This window comes from Pseudoliparis swirei, chromosome 10 (assembly GCF_029220125.1).
Source record: "Pseudoliparis swirei isolate HS2019 ecotype Mariana Trench chromosome 10, NWPU_hadal_v1, whole genome shotgun sequence".
In the NCBI taxonomy this organism is placed as follows: Eukaryota; Metazoa; Chordata; class Actinopteri; order Perciformes; family Liparidae; genus Pseudoliparis; species Pseudoliparis swirei.
The window spans coordinates 15,333,351-15,358,944 of NC_079397.1; the positions used below are offsets into that span (position 1 = coordinate 15,333,351).

Here is a 25,594-nt window from a genome sequence, read left to right on the forward strand (position 1 = left end):
ATGGACCACGCACACCACTCACGTGGTGAAAAGGGCCCAACAACGCCTGTATTTCCTTAGGCGACTGAGGAAATTCAACATGGCCCCCGCATCCTCAGAACATTCTACACCAGTACCATCGAATGTGTTCTGACAGGTTGCATCACCGTCTGGTGCGGGAACTGCACCGCCCTGGAGCGTCGGGCACTACAGAGGGTGGTGCGGTCGGCACAATACATCGTTGGAGGTGAGCCTCCATCCTGGACATATACACCAGGCGGTGCGTGGCCAGGGCCAAACGGATGATGAAAGACAATAACCACCCCGGCCACAAACTGTTCACCCTTCTACCGTCAGGCAGGCGATACCGCAGTATCAAGTGTCGCACAAACAGACTGAGGGACAGCTTCTTCAGTCAGGCCATCAGGCTGCTGAACAAGGACTGAGACCCTCATTAACACTACACACCAGAACATATTCTGTGAATATCTATGGCCATGGTGTATATTTTATTACATTGTTTATATATATATATATTGTATATATATATTGTATGTATATACATATATATATATATAGTCTCAAAAAGTGTATATTTTATTACATTGTTTTATATATATATATTGCCATGATGTATATTCTATTACATTGTTTTATATATATTGTTAATACTTTCTTCTTTTTTGTGTGTGGATATTGTATAGTTTATTCTCATTCTTATTCTTTTTTTAGTCTGCTACTGTTGTCGGGAGTTTTGCACATAAGAATTTCACGAACCGATTATACTTGTATAAAAGGGGATGTGACAATAAAAACTTGAAACTTGAAACCAAAGTGTGTGTGTGTGTGTGTGTGTGGGGGGGGGGGTACCTGTGGGCTGCCCAGGGCCTCCAGCTGCTCCAGCAGGTTGGACTTGGCCAGAGTGACATCTGCCCCCATCCTGTCGTACTCCCTCCAGGAACGCTCCGACTCCTGGAACCAGGACAGCAGCCAGCAGCAGTGTCACTGATGTGTGTGTGCGTGTGTGTGTGTGTGTGTGTATGTATGTGTGCGTATGTGTGTATGCATGTGTATGTATATGTGTGTATGTGTGTATGTGTATGTGTGTGTTTGTGGTATACATTGTTTGTATGTTATGTGTGTGTGTACCATATATATATATGTGTGTGTGTGTGTGTGTGTGTATTAAATTATGTGTATGTGAGTGTGTGTATGCATGTGTGTATGTATGTAATCTGTGTATGTGTGTGTGTATACGTGCGTATGTGTGTATGTGTTATATGTGTGCTGTGTGTATGTGTGTTGTATATATATATATTTATATATATATGTGTATATATATGTGTGTGTATATATATATGTATATGTATATATGTATATATATATATATATGTATATATATATATAGATATATGTATATATATATATTTATGTGTTATATATATTTGTATATATATGTCATATGTGTTATATATATATATATATATTTATATATATATATATATTTATAATATATATTATATATATTTTTATATAATTCTTTATATATATATATATATAATATGTGTATAATTATTTATTTATATATATAATGTATATGTGTGTATATATGTTTATATAAAATATATATATTTATATATATGTGTGTGTTGTGTATGTATTTATATATATATATATTTGTATTATATGTGTGTATATATGTGTATATATGTGTGTTTGTATGTATATATGTATATGTATGTGTCATATGTGTGTATGTGTGTTTCACATAATATATATGTGTGTGTATATGTTTATATATTGTTGTATATGTGTTGTGTGTGTGTTTATATATATGTGTATATGTGTTTGTATATATGTGTGTATATATGTGTGTGTGTGTGTGTGTGTGTGTTTGTATATGTGTGTGTATGTGTTTATATATATGTGTGTGTATATATATGTGTGTGTATGTATGTGTATGTATGTATGATCATATTGTTGTATTTGTCTAACTGTTGTATATGTGTCTGTTCATTCTCTTCTTCTGCTCGCCCATTATATCTCTGAATGTCTCTACTCAGCACCCTCTGTCTCTCAGACCTCTCTTCCATCTCCTGGAGGTTCCCACCACTTCCTGTTCCGGGAGAGCCAATACGATCCTGTTGGTTTCCCTCTGACTCCTGGCTCAATGCCAATGTGTGGAAGCATCTGATGTCCCGATCTCCACCCTTTCCTGATCCAGAGATCGTCCAATATAATATGTGGAAGCATCCTTGTTAGCTGTTTGACCTCCACCTGTGTGTGTGTGTGTGTGTGTGTGTGTGTGTGTGTGTGTGTGTGTGTGTGTGTGTGTGTGTGTGTGTGTGTGTGTGTGTGTGTGTGTGTGTGTGTGTGTGTGTGTGTGTGTGTGTGTGTGTGTGTGTGTGTGTGTGTGTGTGTGTGTGTGTGTGTGTGTGTGTGTGTGTGTGTGTGCTCACAGTGGAGACTCTGGACAGCTCCCTGCAGGTGCTGAGGAGGCCGTTCTGCAGCACGTCTCTCTGCTGGACCAGACTCTGTGTGGCTGCAGCGTTGGCGCCGCTCTGTTCACTCAGCTCCTGGCTGGCCGACAACAGGGCTGTCTCAAGGGTGTGCTGCCACACAACACACACACACACACACACACATACTTATTGTACACACAAGTCTACGCCGAGACACACCAGTGAATACACACGCTGATGGCTGCTGTACCTTTTCTCTGTGGAGCTGCTGAAGTTTCTCCTCCTGCATCCTCACCGCCTGGTCCTGCTCACACAGTCTGCTCAGCTTGGTCTGACACACACACACACACACACACACACACACACACACACACACACACACACACACACACACACACACACGGACGTGAACAAAGCGTCCTTTGGATCTTACCATCTCTGTCGCTGAAAGTGGGCGGGTCTTACGTCGATGTCGGGCTCCTCTTTGCATTGGATGACGGAGCTGTCTGTGAAGTCCTCTGGACTGGTCTGAGTTGGACAGCAGGGGGCGACAACAACACATCTGTTAAAATGCTCAAAATGCTATGAAGGGATATTGTGGCTGAATATGATATAATGTAGAGAGATGTGGAGGGAGGTGTAGTCTGAGAGAACAGATGCACACAGATCATTATCAAATCAAGCCCCAGTCTATTTTTATATATATTAATCAAATGCAGTGTAATTTCCCATTGGTGACTGGGAGGACGTGTGTATGGAGGACTTAAAATGACTTTAGTATGAATAAATAAATAATTAAATGCATGAATAAATACAAGAATAAATAAATAAATGAAGAAATACAGAAATGTAGAAATATATTTATTTAATGATGTCCTGTTGATTTATAACTTATATTTATTCATTCATGTATTTATTTATTTAAGCATTTATTTATTTATACATTTATTTAAGCATTTATTTATTTATTCCTAAATGTATTCATGCATTTATTTATTTATTTATTTATACTTAAGTCATTTTGAGTCCTCCATACATGTGCACCAAATTAGTGGTTGTCTCCTGCTGTGACAGTTTCAGCCTGATTTACTCTAAATACAAATATAATAATGGCATAATAAGTTCATTGTGCAGACACGACTCAGGACATTTAAAACTCCAAGAACATGTGACATTATTGCATTGTTTAATTAAACACTGTGGTTTATACACACCATGCAAGAAGCCCAGGAGACTAAGGTGAGAGCAACATGTTATTTTAGATCACTCGTGTTAGTGCCCTAGATGGAAATATATAAAAAGTAGAAGTGAAGGAGTCAAGCATTGGAGACCAATCCATTCAAACTGCTCCTATTAAGAGATTAATCAATTTACTATTTCATCATGATTCGCTCTGGGTTTATTTTTAGTGTGTAAATGATTAATCGTTACTTATCGTAATAGTAGCCTCATTTCAGCAACGTCCCCATATTATATATAGACCTTTGGTTGGGGTTGCTTACTTCTACATTTTAAGGGTTGAATCGTTTAATAACTGTGTCATGCTGTGGAACAGTTCATGACAATAACACACACAGGAGAAAAGCCTTCCAGCAGAGATGGAGAAGAACGAAATGAATGATCTCAGTTCAGTGATTAAAAACTCACAACTGACCCAAGTTCATTTTACAGAGCACATTATTATGGTATGTTCCTTCACAAATGCGCTTATTATGCGAAGGTTATGTTTTGATCGCCGTGTATTTATTTATTTATTTATTTGTATGCGTGTTACTCGCATAACTCAAAAAGTATTAAACTGAATGGCATGAAATTTGGTGGGATGATTGGTTATTATCTGGGGACCATTTGATTAGATTTTGGGATCTGTCGGGTCAAAGGTCAAGGTCATGAAAAGGTCAAAATCTTCTTTTTACCATAGCACGGCAATTTTTATCCAATTGGCATGCAACTAATGCCAACATGTTCATAATTCAATGCCCAATCTTGTGATATGCGAAGGTATGCGCTCTACCGAGTGCCCATTCTAGTTTGTTCATATTTGACTTCACTGGCCACATTTTAAATGATTTGTTTGTTACACTTAATGCTTTTGGTAGAAAGACAGTTTTAGTTTCCTTTGCACTCTGAAAAAAAGAATGGCATTGTTTTAAACATGTGGTTTTAAAATGTGTTCACACCACATGCATCTGCACCTCATAAACTAGAGGAAGAGCAGAATTGTGAATATACATTTTTCCACGAGTGAGATGAGATGAGCTATCTAACGGTTAGGGTGTTAGCGTGAAGCTGGAGGTTTTATCAACGGAAGATTTGAGGGAGCACAAACGCATTTAGAGGAAGTGTAATAGATGAGTAAAGAATTGTGCAACCACTTTTGATCAGCGGTAGGATTCTCACTCATGATCAAAGCTGCCTGTGCCCTATTTGGCAGGATGAATACACCCGGAGAACAAACTGAGACTATGAATTAACTTTATTGGCTAATTATTACATTTTCAAACCACCGTGGAGTCATTTTGAGGGTCAAATACATTTTCGATCACAGCTTGTTTAGCTTCCTGTCGGTCGGACACACTGGATGTAGACTGTGGGTATATATTGGCCATGTATTTCACGTGGCTTGCTCCTCCCACTCCGACACGGTGCTTGATTGGTTTGGAGAAAGGACAAACGACCCAGCATCCTCACAATAGATGCGGACCACGATTGAAATAGGAGACGGTTTTAGCTCATAGGCATAAACTACGTCAATCACAAAATGTTCACATGGTGGTCACCAAACACTCCTAATGGAGAAGCAATATTTTTTTCAAAAGCTAACTTTTCTGCTCGTGCGGACTTCATCTTTGAGAAAAGACCCCGACGTTGCAGCTTGATAGTCAAACTAGATCAAGTACGAAAGAAACGAGCCAGTCGATGATCAGGATTACATGTTCAAATGATTCTGCTCTTAAAAATCCATCGGACTGACTCGTGCTCAGAATTAGTGCTTGTAACACATTTTTTCCGCAAGTCATTTTCTCTTAACAAGAAATGCTCTTCCTATATTATTTATTTTATTCTCACCTTTGCCTCTGTGTTCCCATCTATCTCCGTCTTCATGCTAAGCTATAGGCTTACCATGTCAAGACTCCCACTCTTTGAAATAAAGTAATAAAGTGTCTTTTTGAGAATTTCAAATGATTCATTTTAATAATCAGTGTTTTTTTTACAGCACATCTGAAAAAAAAAGTGAATATCTGAGGCGAACACATCCAGACATGAGCATTTCCAAAGGGATGACGAGCTGGATGGAGACAGGCGTGCGAGGAGGAATCGGTGTCGATGGAACGTTATTCCACGAGCCGTGCTCGCTTCAGGTCACATCAAACACATCGAAGCAATGAAATGAACCAAAACACTTTTACATAAACACTCTGAACCATGTTGTGATGATGTCTGGGATGTCTACCGGCTTAAAAACGGATCAAATGAACAGACTGCCTGCATCCAAAGTGGTGAAACAAGAGGTTGAATGTGAAGGGGGAAGACGTGGATACACTGGGCACTGGGGCAAAGGTCTGGTTTGAGTCAGGTCTTCATTTAGAAACAGGCAGGACGTTCGGGGGAAAACAAAAACCCAAACTTCCTGAAATGTTGCATAGTTGTAATCTACATATGCTTTATGTGGATGTTTTTGTAAGTGTAATGTAGTTTAATCTAAAATATAAGATTGTGATTTGCATCCATGTTGTGATTGCCATGGTGCTTTGACCCGACAACAGGGGATATGCAGTTTGTCAGAAATGCAAATGGACTGTCTGGACCCTGACTCAAACCGGAACACGCCGAGGACCTTACTTGCTGATAGAGTTGCGGCCTCGGTGCCGAGTTCTCGATCACAGTGTGAATCATGAAGATTAGAGGCTCATTGTCTTTCGTCTAGTCAAGGAGAAAGAGGATACAATGGTGTAATAACACAGCGGTATCACGTGTGTATATATATATATACATCCATACATATACATACACTACCGTTCAAAAGTTTGGGGTCATCCAGACAATTTTGTGCCTTCCATGAAAACTCACTTTTATTTATCAAATGAATTGAAAATTGAATAGAAAATGTAGTCAAGACATTGACAAGGTTAGAAATAATGATTAATATTTGAAGTATTAATTTAGTTCTTCAAACTTCAAGCTCAAAGGAAGGCCAGTTGTATAGCTTATATCACCAGCATAATTGTTTTTAGCTGTGCTAACATAATTGCACAAGGGTTTTCTAATCAGATATTAGTCTTCTAAGGCGATTAGCAAACACAATGTACCATGAGAACACTGGAGTGATAGTTGATGGAAATGGGCCTCTCTACACCTCTGGAGATATTTCATTAGAAACCAGACGTTTCCACCTAGAATAGTCATTTACCACATTCACAATGTATAGTGTGTATTTTTGATTAATGTTATCTTTATTGAAAAAACTGTGCTTTTCTTTGAAAAATAAAGACATTTCTAAGTGACCCCAAACTTCTGAACGGTAGTGTATATATGTATATATATCATGTCTGATATCCAGAAGCTGGTGAGGCATCGACACTCTTCTTTTCCAAAAGCTCTGACTAGAAGTTGGGATATTATTTACAAAAATAAAATTGTTTGGAACATGATTAAATATGTGATTTGGTGTAAACTGAGTCGATGGTTACTTGTGGTCCCTAGAGTCTTAAAAAGTAGGATGGGAGCCAGAGCCTTCAGTTATCAAGCTCCTCTTTTATGGTATTCACTTTCAGTCTGGGAGGCAGACACAGTCACCTCATTTAAGAGTAGACTCAAGACTTTCCTCTTTAATAGTCTTATCGTTAGGGCTGTCTCAGGCTAGTTGCTCCTTAAAGCCCCAGAGCAGCAGGAATTCAATAATGCAACAACAGTGGGGAGAGCAGCACTAACCTACAGGCCAAAATAAAAATCACATGATATCCTGCCATGATCACTTTGCCTCTGTAAACTGGAGAAGAATGCAAGTGAGATTTCAGTGGGAAACATCCATATTATTTCTAACATTAACAGTTTGGATAACAAATACTTGTCACTTGTTGAACCATTGGCCTCACCCCACTACTGCTCTGCTCTTGAATATGAAAACTATCATTATGGTCCTCTATCCGACCTAAATCAATACAGAATCAAATGACGGGCCTTTGGAACCTCGGCATAAGAGCCAAGTCCGTTCATGTAAGTTATTCTGAGGAATTTTTCTTTTTTCTTTCTTTACTTTTGCTTTTTTCCTGTTTTCTTCTTTACTATTGTAGACTGACTAACACATACGCACACAAATGAAAATACTTGTTATTTAATACCTGTATGTCATATTGTGCATTTTCATCAATAAAGTATATATGTATTTTGAGAAAATAATATATTCTGAGGAAACCGGAACAGAGATCAAGGAAAAAAAGATGAACAAGAAAAAGAGACAGAAATAGAGGCCTGGAAGAGAGTATCATAACTCATAAAAATGCATTTAAGTTGTCCAGAAACAATGTTAAACAACAACTGTTAGTTTCCACTCAGGGTTAAAAAAAAGTTCCAGGCACTGGACCTGGATGTGTTTTATATGTTGGACTTCGTAGAGATGGAGACAGACAGGAGTGAGCTGAGAAGTCCTCACCTGGCTGTCCAGGTAAATAAGGTTCCTTTGCAGGTGATGAGAAAGAACGTCAGTCTGCGGTCGCCACAGAGGAAGGAAGAGAGGAAGAGAGGAAGCAGGAAGTGTGACCGGAGAGGACGGGACAAAGGAGTCAACGGCACATTTCAACAAGAAGGAAGAGGTCATAAAAAGGAAAGGCGGAGAATGAGATGTCAAGGCAGCTCTGCATATGTAATTATCATTGTATATTTATTTTTCAGTGAGAATTTTTAAGCAACATGTTTTATTTACCAACCGTAACTATAATTTATTTGTCATAACTACAACTGTAACCTGTAGTTGCCGTGCACTGATATTGTAGAAAGACATTTTAACCCTCCTGTTACCTTCAAATGTAATAACATCTTTTACCCTTTTTTGACCACAGCAAATAAAACCTCCAGAAAATAATTAGAATTAATATTGTTTCCCAAGTTTAAGTGTCAGGTACTTTATGTTTATTTGTTGACTACCTAAACAGCCGATTAAATAAATAATAAAGTTGATATTTCTTATATGTTTGACACAGTGAAAAACAGCCTGGGGTCAAATTGACCCCGAAGAACACCGATGTGTACAAGTTGTGTTCAGGACAGTGAAAACATCATCATGTGAATTTTATGTTTTTCCAGTTGTCCCCAATAAATGAGGAAAAGTCGTGAAATATGAAGCAAAAAAAATTATGTCAATCATTTTTTTAGAGAAGTTAAACATTGAATGGGGTCAAATTGACCCAAAGGTAACAGGAGGGTTAAAAGGTTGGCATTAAACGGAAAAACACGTGATTGTTTGGCAGAATCATTATCAGGGCCCAATAAGAAAGGTCATTTCTTTTATCTACAGCTGGATTCTGGGCTCAGTACATGTAGTCCATGGAGGGCTGGCCGAATCCTTCAGTAGATACTTATAGCAATAAAAAAACACAACTAATGTGAATATGACGCAAAAAATAGAGTCAGCGTTCACTTCAGTAAGTTGAGAAAATAGATCATTTTACATTTAACAAAACAGACAACAAAAATATCCCAAATACAAAATGTACAGAATTTCAAGCATTCAGTCCACGACACATGACAACGTGCTGCGCTGCAAGTCTGCAGGACTATTTTGATAACACGGCACACCTACTGCTCATGCATCATAAATGAATAAATAAACCAAGATGTCTTGAACAGGTTGATGCCCAAAAAAAAACACAAAAAAGAAGATGTACATGGCGCTAAAAGGAGATGTCATGTTGTTTGACACTCCCGTTCATCCATGCTCTCCTGGCCCTCATGTGTGGACAGGAGAAGTGCCCACATTCAAAAACACACACATGCTCAAACACACACACACATGTACGGGTGCAAAAGAAAGCCCATATATTCCAACACCCAGACATTAATGCAATTGCGATACTCCAAAATGAAATTGAATTTGGCGTGTTCTCATAACTAAATATTAGATTTGTCCCCATGCAACTGGCCAAACATTTGACTGTGACACGTCAGGCTCGTCTGATTGGTGACTGCGGGGTCACCTTCCAGCCAATTGTTTAGGAATCCCAGTTCCCCTGCACTGTGGACGAAGAGAGTGGACATATATGGACATCCGTGGAGTTGTGTCTTGGTCGTCAGCTCACAGTGAGCTTGTTTACCTCGCTGCTCCTCACCGGCAGGTGAAATCACCGTTTCTTTGTCGTTAGTACCGAGCAGTGATGTTTTACTATTTCGTATCTTCAGTTCTCTGGTACTGGCACGGGAAAATTCCCACAGTATTTGTGTGTTCCTTTTCATATTTGTGTGTATTATTGGTGTGGTTATATTTTGAAACGTTCCCCCAAAAGAGTGGACCGCATGGTACTTAACCATAAATGAAATGACCATTTGGCATTCAAATGTATAACGATTCATTAACAATAACGCTAAAACCAAATTTCATGGCAATTCCTATGAAAATGTCAACTTGTTTGTGTTCCAATGAGCAGAACATCAAAAGTCAAAGGATTTATCGTCGGTAAACACGCATGACGGAAACCGCCTTCTGTGCCAATGTGTCCGGTCGATGTCCTCAACTTGCTTGTGAAATTTGTTTTTACATACAAAGTCTCTTGATAATCCATTCAACAGTTGTTGAGATGTTTTAGGATACACTGAGCACCTCTCTCCTCTTCTCTCTCTCCTTATGGATGAATTTACACTGAAAATGCGAAGGTAGTGTTTTGATCACCATGTATTTATTTATTTATTTGTATGCGTGTTACTCGCATAACTCAAAAAGTATTAAACCTAATCGCATTAAATTTAGTGGGATGTTTGGTTATTATCCGGGGACCATTTGATTAGATTTTGGGATCGATCGGGTCAAAGGTCAAGGTCAAGGTCACGAAAAGGTCAAAATCTTCTTTTTACCATTTTATCCAATTGGCATGCAACTAATGCCAAAATGTTCATAATTCAATGCCCGATCTTGTGATATGCGAAGGTATGCGCTCTACCGAGTGCCCGTTCTAGTTAACTCTGCTTCCTCCCCGGAGTCTTTGTGACTTCACGTCTCATAGAGTCTGATACCTGGTGGGCCGGCCTCCTGCCGTGGCTCTGCTGATGCACCTTCAGCTCAGAATACACCGAAAGCAATTTCATTTGGAGACAAGTCTCATGCGAGGAACCTCCCCTTGTGAACACACACAAACACACAGAATGCTGCTTCGTTGGGAGAGCACCAGTGTGTACATGCAGACACACACACACACACACACACACAGCGCACAGACTCAGTGCTGACCTTAGCGTTGGGCCCCTCCAAACCCAGGGCCATGAGCTGAGCTACTGTGTGTTCTCGAAGGCTGGTGAGCTCCGCCTGCTGTCGGCGGAGCTTGATGAGGAGCAGAGTCAGCTCCTCGGGCTGCACAGAGCAACACACAGAGGAGAGAGAGGAAGAGCTGCCTCACTGACAACAACACTGTCTGATGAAGACCTTGAAGAGGAGAGGGACCACTGCGACAGATCATCCGGGGAAACACATTCGAACCGTTTAAAACCCTTTTTATTTTGTATCAGTGTCTTTTTACGCCGCTGACCGTGTCATGTATGTCAGCCCCCAGCTTCACATGTCCTCTTTTATTTTTACATCTTTAATTAGTTTGTTTTGGATTTTTTCGGGAGAGTTAAACAAGACTTCAATCTCTTTTTGAGAACGAATAAAAAACATGTATACCAGAAACATTGTGAACACTGGGCGCATCGCTGCAGCCCACTGCTCCTTAACCCTCCTGTTACCTTCGGGTCAATTTGACCCCATTCAATGTTTAACCTCCTGTTACCTTTATATTTACTGACATATTTTACCCTCGGGTCAATTTGACCCCAGCTATTTATTAGAATTAATATTGTTTGTATATAAAAAGTTGATATTTTGTTTGACATAGTGAAAAACAGCCTGGGGAAAGAACACCGACGTTAAATTGACCCTAAAGGTAACAGGAGGGTTAATAACTAAGGAGGGGTTAAATGCAGAGAATACATTTCGTTGCCTGTGTACCTGGACTCTGTGCGATGACAATAGATTCAATCCAATCCAAAACAGAAGCCTCATGAGAGGTGCTATCTAGGTCCGAGCGTATGATGCAGGTTTTAAAAGAGGGGCCTTCAAAGGAGTCTTGGGACTGACATGTAAGGCTTTTGTTGAAATATTCATGACAGTTATCTTTGTATCTGCTGATACAATTCAAAACCTTATTCTCAGCCATAGGGGACGGAAAAAAAATACGCAACCGGCATATGAATGCTTTATGAGGCCGCTTTGGCTTACAAGCAAGCGTTACCTATTTACTCATACTGCAGATACAGAAGCAACTCTTTCCACTTTGCTGTGTTGTGCTGGGCCTGGAGTGTAGATTTACAAGAGCATGTTTGTTGAACAGCTGATTGAGGTAAGACCGAAGGAGATTACACACAAAAAAGGGCAGTAGGACACCAACAAGAAGCTAAAAGAGGATCCGAAATTCCCGATAATTCTCAAATGGCTTCATCATTGCGAGTTAACCCGTTCACATTACACGTCGTCATTTGATTCGTGCATGATATTACAACTATTGATGAGTGACTTTACGCCGCATTCATCGACATCTTCGCATCAACAGTGGCTCAAAGGGCCACTTGGAGAGGCACACATGGACAGTAACAGTCTCAGCGGGAATAATGGACTTAACGGTTGCCCGGTGGCCAAAAACAAAACTTCAAATGAATGATAATGTCAAGGCTGCTTTGAGGGAAAACATTGCACTTTTTTCACCATTACAAGTTTGAAGGATTGAAGGCACACAGTCTCATTTTGAAAGGGTTCCCTACGTTTGATATGAGGCTAAGTGAGCGAGGGAATGAACTGCATCTGAGAGAAATCAACGTAATATTCCGGTGGCCTTTCACTGACCTCATAATTTAGCTTCTGGCCACTGCCATCTAATTTCTATGTTATTGCCATGTTGAAAAATAGCAACCATGTCCACAAGTTCAGTTAAAGATGTAACACAAATACATAGTCTCCCCCCCCACACACACACACACACTCATCTTTTCATAACTTGTGACACTGACAAAAAGGAACATGGCCATCTGGGAAATTATTGGGAAAATCGTTCTCATCAAACTGCCGAGAGACTCGACCGCCATCGAGCGATCTCATTATTCACAGCTCGCTGCAAACAGAAATATCAGCGCTGCTGCTTCATTGCCGCTTCAATTTACAAGCAAAGACCATTTCCTGTGTGTGTGTGTGTGTGTGTGTGCGCTGTCATTAAGAGACAATGACATTGTCAATAATCACATCGGACCTGCTGAGACAAAGAGTAACACACAGCGATGAGACGCCGCAGAGAAGAAGGCATCATTGATGGATATGTGAGTATTGAATGTCAGCGATGGTTTTCATGTGCAGAACGCTCTCTTGAGGGAGGAGGGGGGGGGGGGGTACGCGGGAGAAGCAGAACAACACTCACCGTCTTGCCTTGCAGGGACTGTGGGGTGATGGACTGCGGAGGGACCGTGACTGCGATGGATCGCCGGTCAGCCTGGTAGCCGTAATGTGGGGGAGGGGGGTGAGACTGGAGGGGATTTAACAGGAGCATATTATTTCACTAATAAGAGATGACGGACTGTACTTGCACATCTCGGAAAGGGCTGAACAATTAGTTTTGCTAACTGATGACCTTACGTTTAGATTGTATGGACTAAGTGCAAAGGTGAAAGGCTGACTGCTATTGGTCAGGAACAGGTAGCCATATACTACACACAGGGTCACACATGTTGACCTATGACTTTTCCATGACTTTAAACCAAATTTCCATGACCAAACATTTTGTGAAATCTCGGTGTATACACGAGTACACCTTCTTTTAAATCACTTCTTAAAACCCATTTCTATAGAACAGCTTTTAAGTGATCTAGTCTTTTTATGCAGAACTTTGGTTCCCCTAATTTAGTTAGTCTGTTTTTAATTTATTTGGTTTTTAATTTATTTATTTTTAATTTTCCATTTTATTTTTTATTTTAATATATACTTTAAAATCTAATATTGGTTTCTTGCTATTCCACTTGTTTTGCTTTGACTCTCTGTGGAGCACTTTGCAAACATTGTTTTTAAAAATATATAAATAGTTATTACTATTATTATTATTATTATTAAATGACAGAAATTAATGAGAGACAAGTTTGATTAACAGAATAAATATTCATAAACATGTTTATTCTTTTAATCAAACTGCGGAAATGAACATGTGAATATAACACACTTCCAGGACTTTTCCAAAACGTTTGGAAAAGTCATACTTGAGTTCTACTTTAAATGTTAATGACGAAACTATATTTGACATTATCCAAAGTATTATCTTTTAATTCACACGTCATTTGAGTCGGTCTCCAGCACCATGCCACTCTACCTTGGCGATGTGCGTCCTGAGCCAGTGGTCCTGCGCCACGTCCTCCCTGAAGATGGGAGAAGTCACCTCGGAGTGGGAGCTGTTGGGGTTGTGAGCGACCTGCTGGCGAGGAGGGGAGAAGGTGCTATAGAGTGCCAGGGAGCCGTGAGACGGCGAGCTGGGGATGGAGCGTGCCACGGCGTGTTCCGAGATGTTACCCATGGTCTTTCTGCTGGGAAGGGTACCGTAATGACCCACTGGAATAACCAGGAGCAGAAGAGAAAGTCACACTGGAGTAAGATGCTTTTCTGGTCTACATTTTCTGTGATGGGCATGACATCACACTTGTGTTTCAAAATAGAGAGAAAAAAACCACGAAACAAAATGTACTTAAAACAATGATGACGTGATTATTTGAATTATTGCGAGGTGTTTATCAGCAAAAGCAAAAAAACGCAAAATTAAGAGACAAGAGACGAGGATTCAGCAAAATGAGCCGCACCCCTATATTAAAACATTTATATTTTTATAAACAGTCTAATGCTGAGACATCGTCTGAAGGCAGGTCAAGATGGGGAATAGAGAGATACAATGCGGTGGTACATATGCACTGGTGACAATCAGTGTTCAGTTATATTTGTATTTTTTTTGCTTATTAAAAGTACTATCGACAGAAATGTGGAAATAATTGCCCTGATAACATCAAACATAGATAGATGATAGATAGATAGATATATACTTTATTAATCCCCAAGGGGAAATTTGTCGTAGCAGTAGCAGCACCAATAAACTAAACACACAAGAATAAAAAATAAAAAATAAAATATAAAATATAAAAAACAGGGATGAAAGATATAGAAGTATACAAAGTAAAATATAAAATAAAACATATATGCATACACAATACACAATACTAATGACAAATTAAATTAAATATAAAAATATTAAATATAGACAGTGTGCAAAATGCAAAGTGTGTGTATGTGTGTAGTGTAAATGAAATGTGTGTGTATGTGTGTAGTGTAAATAAATGAAATGTGTGAAGTGCAGATCAACATAGTGTGGATATGAAGTTATTATTGTAGTTATTGCACTATGATCTGGCATATTACAAACATAATATGACTGAATGGGATCAATAAAAGAAATACAGATGTAATGTGGAAAATTTCCACGTAAAAACTCCAAACTACCATGTCATTGTAAACTAAACTACCAGGAAGTTTAGTTTAGTTTATTTCGATCAGCAAAATATACAAAAATCAAAATTCAACAAAAGAAGAAAGTGGCTGACCGAAAGGGTCGAGGCTGAAGCTATCAAGCTTATAAGTGCCCTAACCTATGATTTCACGAAAAAACTTATTTCAGAGAACCATATACATATACCTATATATATACATAAACATACAACATAACATAAGTAGTATTTCTCATCTGATATCAGTACCTGTTGGCTGAGCCAGACTTTGCCTTGAGAAGGCCTGCCTCTGCTGCCACTCGAACAGCTGCCACATGGTGTCGTCCCTTATCGACCGCCTCTTCTCCGACGAGGAGACGCCGGAGGCGGGACAGAGGGCCCGGTCGTACGCGGAGAGGCCCGCCGCGCTGCAGATGCTGTCGGGCCTCATCATGCTGTTGCGGGGCAGCGTGCGATAGCCCTCCGGGTAACGGGGCACGTTCTGAGCACGGTGGCTGGGCATGTTCCTGGGCAAGGTCTGGTAGGACGTTACACTGGGGGAGAGAACAGACCAACGGATGAGTCATGAGGAGTCAGTGGTTAGGCCTGTTCAATCATTGTTTTATGTTGGAAAGGCAGGACTAATGTGGCTTTGATTATCCGGTGTCTCCATAAACGGACAGATAAACACAGTGGACAGCCTGATCAAGTCCCCTGAACTCTGATCAAGTCTCTTCCATTATGGCTCATCAGTTGTCTGCAGATTGATGTTGCACCAGAAATCCTAACACCCGTTTGTGCCTTTTTTTGTACCTGTCATCCGTGCACTTGGCATCAACATATTACAGAAAACAGCAAAGCCAGTGTCAAGATGCAGAAAATACTGTCGGAGCAGTGCTTGTGCTGGTTTACGGCCACGATGGAGAAAAAAAAAGGCCCCATAGAGTTCAGAACACTGTCAAAGAAAAACAATAATCTTTATGCTTTACACATCAACAAAGGTTGCATCCGACTTATCTTTTGAAGCACAATCGGCCAATATTACGTTTATCAGACTGTGTATAACAGTAAAGAAGACAGACGAGTAAACAGTGGACGATGCTTCTCCACGACATTAACTAGAACGGGCACTCGGTAGAGCGCATACCTTCGCATATCACAAGATTGGGCATTGAATTATGAACATTTTGGCATTAGTTGCATGCCAATTGGATAAAAATTGGTAAAAATAAGTGTTTGACTTTTTCATGACCTTGACCTTGACCTTTTACCCGATCGATCCCAAAATCTAATCAAATGGTCCCCGGATAATAACCAATCATCCCACCAAATTTCATGCGATTCGGTTTTATATTTTTTGAGTTATGCGAGTAAATCGCATACAAATAAATAAATAAATGGCGATCAAAACATTACCTTCCGCATTTTCAATGCGAAGGTAATGAGACAACCTGCCCCACATGGGTGAACTTCCCACGTCAGACTGAATGAATGGATTCTCAGGCTAGTTCCAATCCTGGGGTCACATTTGAGAACACACATACGGAACCTTAAAAAGTTCTAAAAAAATTCCTAAAAAAGAGAAAGTGGACAGAATAACCTCATTAAAGTCCTCATCTCGACATTGAGAACCTCCAAACGGTTCCGAGAACAATAACGACGGCGCGAGCACGCGCGCGCCGTCGGTCGGCCTCACCTCCCGGCGTCGTCGTCCGGTCCCCTCGTCCTGTGCGTGCGGACCCAGTGCTCCAGCTGCTGCATGGAGTTTGTTCTCGACAGGCCTCTCTCCGGCTCCTGGACTGAAGCAGGGCACTTTCCTGGACCCACAGCCAGACCGCTTTCCGCCTCTGCCGGGCTGCGGTCGACGGCCTGCTCCCCCGCCGGGAACCCCGAGCCGTTGACCTGCGCGGGACTTTGCACGCCGCGGTTGGCCTGGCCCTGGCGAGACGCCGACACCGCGGCGGCGATGGCGGCGGCCTGAGCCGGCTGCAGCTTGATGCTGCTGATTCTCGTCAGAGGCCGTTCTGCACTCGGCTCTCTCTGGAAGCCGTACTTCTCCCCGCGGACCGTCGCGTACTTCCCCGCGTCTCTGAGGGCGGCGTATTTGTCCCCTTCTCGGAGCGTGCTGTATTTCTTCACCGCCCTCAGAGTGCCGTATTTATCCACAACGTGCACGGTTCCGTATTTGTCGTCCGTCTCCCTCATGACGCCGTACCGCTCGGTCTCCCTCAGCGACAGCTGCCTCCTCACCTCTTTCTGGGGAACGTATTTAAGTCCTTCTCTCCGGAGCGTGTGCCGATCTCCGATTCTTTGCAGCTCGTATTTCTCCCCGTCGTTCTTCAGCAGGTACCTCTCGCCGTCTTTCGTCGGGGCGTATTTCTCCTCCGTCGGGGTCACGCGGCAATTTGCGTCCGCGTTCCGGACGGCGTACTTCTCGAGGTCCTTGCGGACCGCGTACGCCTCTCCGTCGTTCTGCGGCGAGAACTTCTCCCCGTCTTTCCGCAGCGTGTACCTCTCTCCGTCTTTGTGGAGGAGGTACCGCTCCCCGTCCGGCTGAACCGTGTAGCTCACGCCGTCTTTCTTCAGGGAGCACCTCTCCCCGTCTCTCTGGAAGGTGTAGTACTCGCGCTCTCTTTGGCCGTCGTGTTTCTCCGGGTCCTTTTGCCGTCCGTCATCGACTCGGGTTGAGGAGTGCTGCCGCGTGGGCTCGCGGTTGCGCTCGTTGTTCTGGATCTCGGGCCGAGTTAGGACTCTGTGGTTCAGTGAGTTGTTCGACTCCTGAGGCGTTCGCTGATCCACTTTTAACTTGTCCAGTCTGAGAAGAGGAGTGAGACAAAGAGGAGAGTGTTGTACGATATCTGAATTGCCCTGTCTGACATGCCCTCTCCATCTCTGTCGCCTTTCTTTCCGGTTGTCTATTGGTACAAGTTTCAGGGGGGGGGAACAACTTCATAGTCACAGCCGAGACTTTGAACTTGAATATTTCCGTTTGTGATACTCTCTGAAAACATTAGATCGAGCACACGCTGAGTCGGATATACTGTATTTGGTCAAAATATGTGTAGGTTTTTTTATTTATTTACACTATGTTGATCTGCACTTCACACATTTCATTTACACTACACACATACACACACTTTGCATTTTGCACACTCTGTCTATATTTAATTTAATTTTACAGTCATTAGCATTATATTTGTGTATGCATATATGTTGTGTATATGTATGTTTATTTTTTTGTGTATGCATATATGTTGTGTATATCTATATATATACATATATATTTTATTTTGTACTTATATTATACTTTGTATACTTTGTCATTGTATTATATTTGTTTGTGTGTGTGTATATATATATATATACATATATGTTTCATTTTATTTTATATACATATATACTTCATTTTGTATTTTATATTTTGTATTTTATATTTTACTTGTATACATCTTTCATCACTGTTTTTAATATTTTATTCTTGTGTGTTTAGTTTACTGGTGCTTACTGTGACAACAAATTTCCCCTTGGGGATTAATAAAGTATCTGTTATTCTATTATTATTAGGTTGAAGAAATAGTAGTAGCAGTTTTTTCTTACATTCAAACCTTTTTTGATTATCTAAACTACAAAATATGGCTTATTATCTATAGGTGGGAACCTTTTCCAAATGAACCAGCATTCCCTCCTCAGTGTAGTTACATGTTGTGTGTATAACCTGTCAAAGCTCTGACAGGATGTTGTTATCATTCAGCAATCTGTATTCTGATGAATGAATTGTGCAACTGCATGTACATTCGTGCTTCCCGGTAACACCTGGGTCCAGTGTTCTTCTATCTCTAAAAGCCAGGTCCTCATGCTGTCTGTTTCTAAATGTACATATACAACCGTCAAATCTGTCTTTGTCCCCGTGGTGTGCACTGACCTTCTGACTGGTTCAGTGTGGACTAGAGCAGCATCCGTCAAGACTTTCATCCAGGACTCCATCTCTTTGGCCGTGTCAGAGCAGAAATAATATGTCCGCATGTTGGGGTGAGTGGCCTGGCAGTGTGGGAAGAGAGGGGGGAGATATGTGAGATTAAGAGGAGGAGGAGGAGGAGGAGGAGGAGGAGGAGGCGATAACACAGCAGTGTGATGGTTACCTTGAGATAACCAGCTGGAATTATTAATAGCGCGTTAAAGCATTCATTAAATAACTGCGACAAATATTTTATCGCACATCAACGTAGTTTTTTTAATTTGTATTATTTTAAAGTCGGTTGCTCACTGGCTCTGAATACACATACAGACACTAAAGACTGCTGCTAAAATGGGAAAAAGGTACCCAACTCTTAATATGGACATTTTAAATCTCTTCTTGATAGAACTTATGTAATTTGTTTGCTTATCACCGGATACTTAGAGTCTGAAGTATGACTTCAATGCAACTCATGACCTTTTTCCTTTAAAAGCTGTATCATTGATTCAGGGAACAATGTGCTCCGAATGGCTGTCTGCATTATAAGTATATTTGTGTATATGGGACCCGCCTCTTTACAGTGTCATACGGTCTGTAACTCTCTATATCTACACCCATTGAAGTGACTTTTCGCTGGACATATGCATTTACCTTGAAGGCATATTTCCTGCTGATGTGGTCATCCACTGACAACATGGAGATATGAAAGCTCGGCAGCAGGATACTTCCCAGGATGTTATCTTCTTTGTCGTCTGCATCAAAGAGGAAAGAACAATAGTTACAAGTCTACATATTCAGGATGGACTAAGTGGATTGTGTAAAGATTGTAGATGAAATACGGGTTTGGATCGGTGCCACATGATCCCTAAATATCCTTGATGACCTGAAAAGTTTAAAATCACACACGCTTTATATGCAGATGGAGTCGAGTGAGGAGATTTCTAAATATCTTTGGGGACAAAGTCCGTATTGTTTGTCTGAAAATTCCATTTCGCATTGGAATTAATTCAGTTTTGTATGAAATATTCCCGACGAATGGAATATCAAAACGCATCAGACTCAATGTGGTCACTGAGATGACACTCTTTTATCGGCAGAAAGATTTGAAAATGCTTAAGAAAAATACTTCATAAATATATGTTCCACTTAAGCTGAGTTAAAGACACACACACACACCTCCTCCGGCCCTGCGCCTACTGCTGAATTATTGAGATGCAGAACACACAGGAAATAAACAAGAGAGAGGGAATGAGCAAGCTGGCTTGCAGAGAGATGCACAGGTATACACTGCGGTGTGAGAGTGTGATTTCTTTGGAGAAGACTTTTTCTGAACGATTGACATTTCATGGTTCTTCACGAGGTTTGAGGTCCCTGACCCTATGTATACAGGTACTGTAACGCTGAATACTTTAATCGAGATACACGTTTGCTTAATTGCCAAGTATGGTTTAAAGAAAGAAAGGGAAATAAATGTACACTTTTATTGACCCCCGTGGGTAAATTCTTCTCTGCATTTGACCCCTCCTTATTAAGGAGCACTGGGCTGCGGTGAAGCGCCAGCAGAGCAACTGGGGGTTCATCGTCTTGCTCAAGGACACTTCAACATGCATCTATTGGGGAGAGTGGAGATTGAACCGGGTACCTTGAGGTCTAGAGACAACCACTCATCCCCATGAGCTACAGCCGACCCCAAAGACATTATTATAACCACATTCACGTTTGTACTTTTGGGCCCCTATAGAGCCTCAAATTGTGTGCATGTATAACATAATAATTTGGGCACACAAGATATGAGATCCATATAAATATATACAGTATATATAGATATATATATACATATATATATAATACATATATATGTATATATATGTATTATTTATACATATATATATATGTATATATATAGATGTATATACAGGACTGTCTCAGAAAATTAGAATATTGTGATAAAGTTCTTTATTTTCTGTAATGCAATTAAAAAAACAAAAATGTCATGCATTCTGGATTCATTACAAATCAACTGAAATATTGCAAGCCTTTTATTCTTTTAATATTGCTGATTATGGCTTACAGCTTAAGAAAACTCTAAAATCCTATCTCATAAAATTTGAATATTTCCTCAGACCAAGTAAAAAAAAGATTTATAACAGCAAAACAAAATCAAACATTTGAAAATGTGTTTCCAGGTGTTTCGAGTTAATTAGACGATTCAAGTGATTTGTTTAATACCCTACTAGTATACTTTTTCATGATATTCTAATATTTAGAGATAGGATATTTGAGTTTTCTTAAGCTGTAAGCCATAATCAGCAATATTAAAAGAATAAAAGGCTTGCAATATTTCAGTTGATTTGTAATGAATCCAGAATGCATGACATTTTTGTTTTTTTAATTGCATTACAGAAAATAAAGAACTTTATCACAATATTCTAATTTTCTGAGACAGTCCTGTATATACATAATTAAATGTTATGAACCCAAACACAAGGACGTTAGATGTTGGGTTCATAACATTTCATTATATATATAGATATATATATATATCTGTATATATATATATAGTAATATTGATGGACAAGATAGCAATGTGTTTTATGTAGGCTACTGTATTGCAATGACTGACATCATTCATCATCCAGTCTGAATTCAATTGTAGGACTAACATATCCTGCTCACTTATAAAAATGCACCATCAATCTGCTAATAATCACATGTAAAAAATTCAAGTATATGTTTATTCAACATTTACAAAAGTGCAATTAAAATTTTAACAATTCAACTATTATTACGTGAGCAAATGACCTTTAAAGTAACAGTAGATGAAGTATTTTCTGTCACGGCCTGTTCTGTGTCTCCCCAGTCTGTCTTGATTGTTCATTCCCTTCACCTGCCCTCAGCCACTCCCCTGCCTTCCTTATCACTCATGCCCTACACCTGCCCCCCCCCCCCCCCTATATATTCTCCCAGTCCTTCTCTTGTCAGATTGTTGGCTTTAATCGTGTCCTTGTACCGTCGTAATTCTTTAAATCCCCAGAGTGTGTTTCTATTTAAACTGAAGTCAAGTCTTTCCCTCTCCCCGGATGGACAGATGAAATAGATGTCATGTGTACAAAATTCAATGAATATGACAGAAATATGTGAATAATTAGTAGGCATGGACCACGATCCATATAACCACAATCCATGAAACAGAAGGCCCTTGAGGCAGGAGGCACAAAGAAGGAGGCAGGGCCAATGAGGCAGGAGGCGAGGGCCAAGGGGCAGGATACAGAAAGCAGGGGCAAGGAGTCTCCTGAGTAGAACTCCCACAAGGTGCATCCTGCTCTGCTTATCAGACACAACCTGCTGCATGTGATGTTTGACAGCTGTAAACATGAGTGTTTGCCTCACTCTGGTAATAACGGAATTATTAGAGTGCATGTAGACGCAGAATCAATTAAGATTAGATTTGAAGTCGATCCTTATCATATCTGCTTATCAGTGTTGGGCAAGTTACTGAAAATTAGTAATTAGTTATAGTTACTCGTTACTTCTTTTAAAAGTAATTGAATTACTTTACTAGTTACTGTATATCAAAAGTAATTAGTTACTCGGGAAAGTTACTTTTAAGTTACTTTTATGTCTGCTTTTTTAATGTCATGAACAGTACTGAACAGTCAAACACAATAAACATATGTTGTAGACCTATTTATTGCAATCAACAGGGCAACAGGCCTTCAAATCAAGCAGGAGTACAAAAGTCCCTTTTTTAGTTAACTTAATACAAAATAACTGTCTCAGTGATTTAACAGTGTTTTTTTAAACCACATTAGGCCCAATGAAATAAAAGTGATTGGCCTACAGTATTAACACTAATTAAAAGAGAAAACAAAGGTGCCTTGAGGTGCTGCATATAATTGAGGGGGTGCTAGTGAGGCGGTACGTGCTGATCTGGAGTCAGTTTGATAGGATTTGGGTATAAATAAATTATTTCATTTAAAATATGGATTTTTATTTAAAGATATTCATGTAATTTGCATGCAAAATAGGTCTACCCGAACCAGCGGACACAAAATTCAACCAGCGGCAAAAACCGCGGACCTGGCAACACTGGAAGTGGCTGTCAATCACAGTGTGGCACCGTGCGTGCTGGTCGAGGGGGCGTGCCTGTGATTGGCGGAGGAGAGGGGAGGCGTGCCTGTGATTGGCGGAGAAGAGGGGAGGCGGGGTTAACCTGTCGGAAAACGGAAGTTAAGGTTGGTTGACGGGAACCGTTGTTGTTGATGTTGGAGCTGCTGAGCTGAGGAGCAGCTGTCTGTGTTGGTGAATGCCCAATAAAGGGAGGAATAATAACGTCGTCCCGTCTCCGTGTCATCAGTGCATAACGTCCGAGACGTTACAATATCATTGCGCCACCAAGGTCCTGCGATGTCAGATCAGAAGCAGCTAAAGTAGCCTAGCTTGTCTTCTTGTCTGCAAGTGTTCATTTTTCACAAAAGAGAGTAACGCGAGTAACGAACTCATTTAAATTTCAGTAACTGTAACTGCGTTAGTTGATTTAAAAAATACTTCGTTACACGCTCGTTACCGCTAAAAGTCGTGGAATTACAGTAACGCGTTACTCCCAACACTGCTGCTTATACAGAGAGAATTAAGTGCAACAAATCCAAATTCTGCAACCACCTCTCATCCGGAGTGAGAGAAGGTACAGAGAATAAAGTGATGGAGCAAGCGGTAGAAAATGGAAAAAGTCATTGTCCTTCCCGAGGACGCCTCCTCTCTCCCGTGTCTGGCTGGCTAAGCCAATAAACATCCAATTTTCTCCTGGGTTTGTCCTGAAAGCGCCCGCTGATTGCGCTCTGGGAGCAGCTAATTTGTCAATTTATGGAGATATAAAAGGGTTTAGGAGAGAAAAAAGAGAAACTTAAAAGTTTTAAATCAGTCGTAACTTGGGTTAAAGCGACGACGGCTACTTTTAACCTCTTGTCCCGTATTCTTGCCCGTTACACTGCTTTTCATGAAGTTGAACATAGCATGACAGAGTGATAGAGTGTCATTCATGTTATCTGCCTGTTACACTCACTCTACACTCTGGAATACAAGCTCAGAGAAATGTTTTAATGTCTTTAAATCTGGGGATTGGCGGTTCAATCCCCGTCCTAGTCGATGTGTCCTTGAATGTAACGAGATTTGAAGTTATTTTTTCCCAATAATTCTTTTTAACTGGGTTTATTTAATAAGGGACAGTGCACATTGATAAAAACATTTCAGTAAATGTGCCAGTTAGCCAAGAGGCTATTTTTCATCTGTAGTCCCAGTAAATTGAATTCAACCGTTCAATTTACTTTTATACAGCCTGGTTGATAAAAAGTATTCTTCTACAACATATATCAGGGTTCTTACACATTTTGACCGATGGATTTCCAGGACTTTAAACCAGATTTCCATGACCAAACTGAAATCTCGGTATAAACATGAAAAATGTAGAACATTTTGCGAATTGAGAGCGCACGCCGGCTTATATTTTGAGCGTCTTTCTTTAAAAAATCATATTAATTCTTTCAAACTCGGCGTAAATGAACACGTGATTATTACAAATTTCCATGACTTTTCCAAAACTTTGATGATTTAAGTTTTTTCCATGACTTTTCCAGGCCTGGAAACGACCATTTTAAAATTCCATGACTTTTCCAGGTTTTCCATGACCGTACGAACCCTGATAAATTCTCATTTGTTTAGATGGTGCTTGACAGCACTAAACTTAACTTGAACTCAGAGTCTGTGTTGATACTAATCCAACACCAGTGCCAAACACGAGTGGTATGATGAACAATAGTGAATGTGCTTTCTTGAATTGCCCTTGAACAAAAATATGGACTTGCTCTTGATTTAATTCAACAGCCCGCATCGTACATTTGGATGTGTGTCCTCACCGCGGTAGTAGAAGAGGCACATATCGGACAGAACGAACCACCTCTTCTTCCAGAGTTTCATGCCTGTGCTGTCCTGCAGGGGCCAAAGTTCACAGACTGTCAGTGAGTTCGTCATAGTGTCGTGATTACAGAAAACAATACACTCCACACACACACACACACACACACACACACACACACACACACACAGTTCCTCTTCTTTGATCAACCTTTACTTCCCTTCTCTTGACATCCTCGCTGTCTGCCCCTCTGGCTGCTTCTATTAACCAGCTTCTGTCTCTCCCTCTAATAATTGCTCCGTCTTATCTCTTCACAACGCAGTGACGAACGCATCTCTGTTGTTCTCGGGGTGAAGGCCTGTGCCTCGTTATCTATGCTGCTCTGGTTCTTTTTTTATAAGATCTTAGAAAAACAGGATTCCGATAGGAAAGGACGCGCCGACCGTTTTTGGAGGGGCGGGGCTTATCTCCGTGTCTCGTCTCCGTAAAGACCGTTATCATCTCCTTCATCCACCACGGAATAACTAACCACTAGTTCTGCTT

General features: G+C 40.5%; 1 protein-coding gene across 9 annotated transcripts in view; it reads right to left on the bottom strand.

Annotated features, from left to right (window-relative positions):
* LOC130200328 (pleckstrin homology domain-containing family A member 5-like) overlaps positions 1-25,594 on the bottom strand; it is a 114,943-nt gene that overhangs the window by 13,302 nt on the left and 76,047 nt on the right. For 5 of the 9 annotated variants that reach the window (XM_056424521.1, XM_056424522.1, XM_056424520.1 and 2 more), the window contains 14 exons: positions 25,053-25,125; positions 19,792-19,892; positions 19,108-19,223; positions 16,882-18,000; positions 15,456-15,739; positions 14,030-14,265; positions 13,091-13,195; positions 10,879-10,998; positions 8,095-8,148; positions 6,285-6,365; positions 2,907-2,969; positions 2,692-2,772; positions 2,439-2,591; positions 850-951 (listed from right to left, as the gene is read on the bottom strand). In XM_056424521.1, the coding sequence (XP_056280496.1) occupies positions 850-951; positions 2,439-2,591; positions 2,692-2,772; positions 2,907-2,969; positions 6,285-6,365; positions 8,095-8,148; positions 10,879-10,998; positions 13,091-13,195; positions 14,030-14,265; positions 15,456-15,739; positions 16,882-18,000; positions 19,108-19,223; positions 19,792-19,892; positions 25,053-25,125 (2,688 nt within the window). Of the gene's footprint in view, positions 1-849; positions 952-2,438; positions 2,592-2,691; positions 2,773-2,819; positions 2,970-6,284; positions 6,366-8,094; positions 8,149-10,878; positions 10,999-13,090; positions 13,196-14,029; positions 14,266-15,455; positions 15,740-16,881; positions 18,001-19,107; positions 19,224-19,791; positions 19,893-23,064; positions 23,354-25,052; positions 25,126-25,594 lie in introns of those variants that run through there. The other 4 variants (XM_056424523.1, XM_056424524.1, XM_056424527.1 and 1 more) reach the window with 4 other exon arrangements.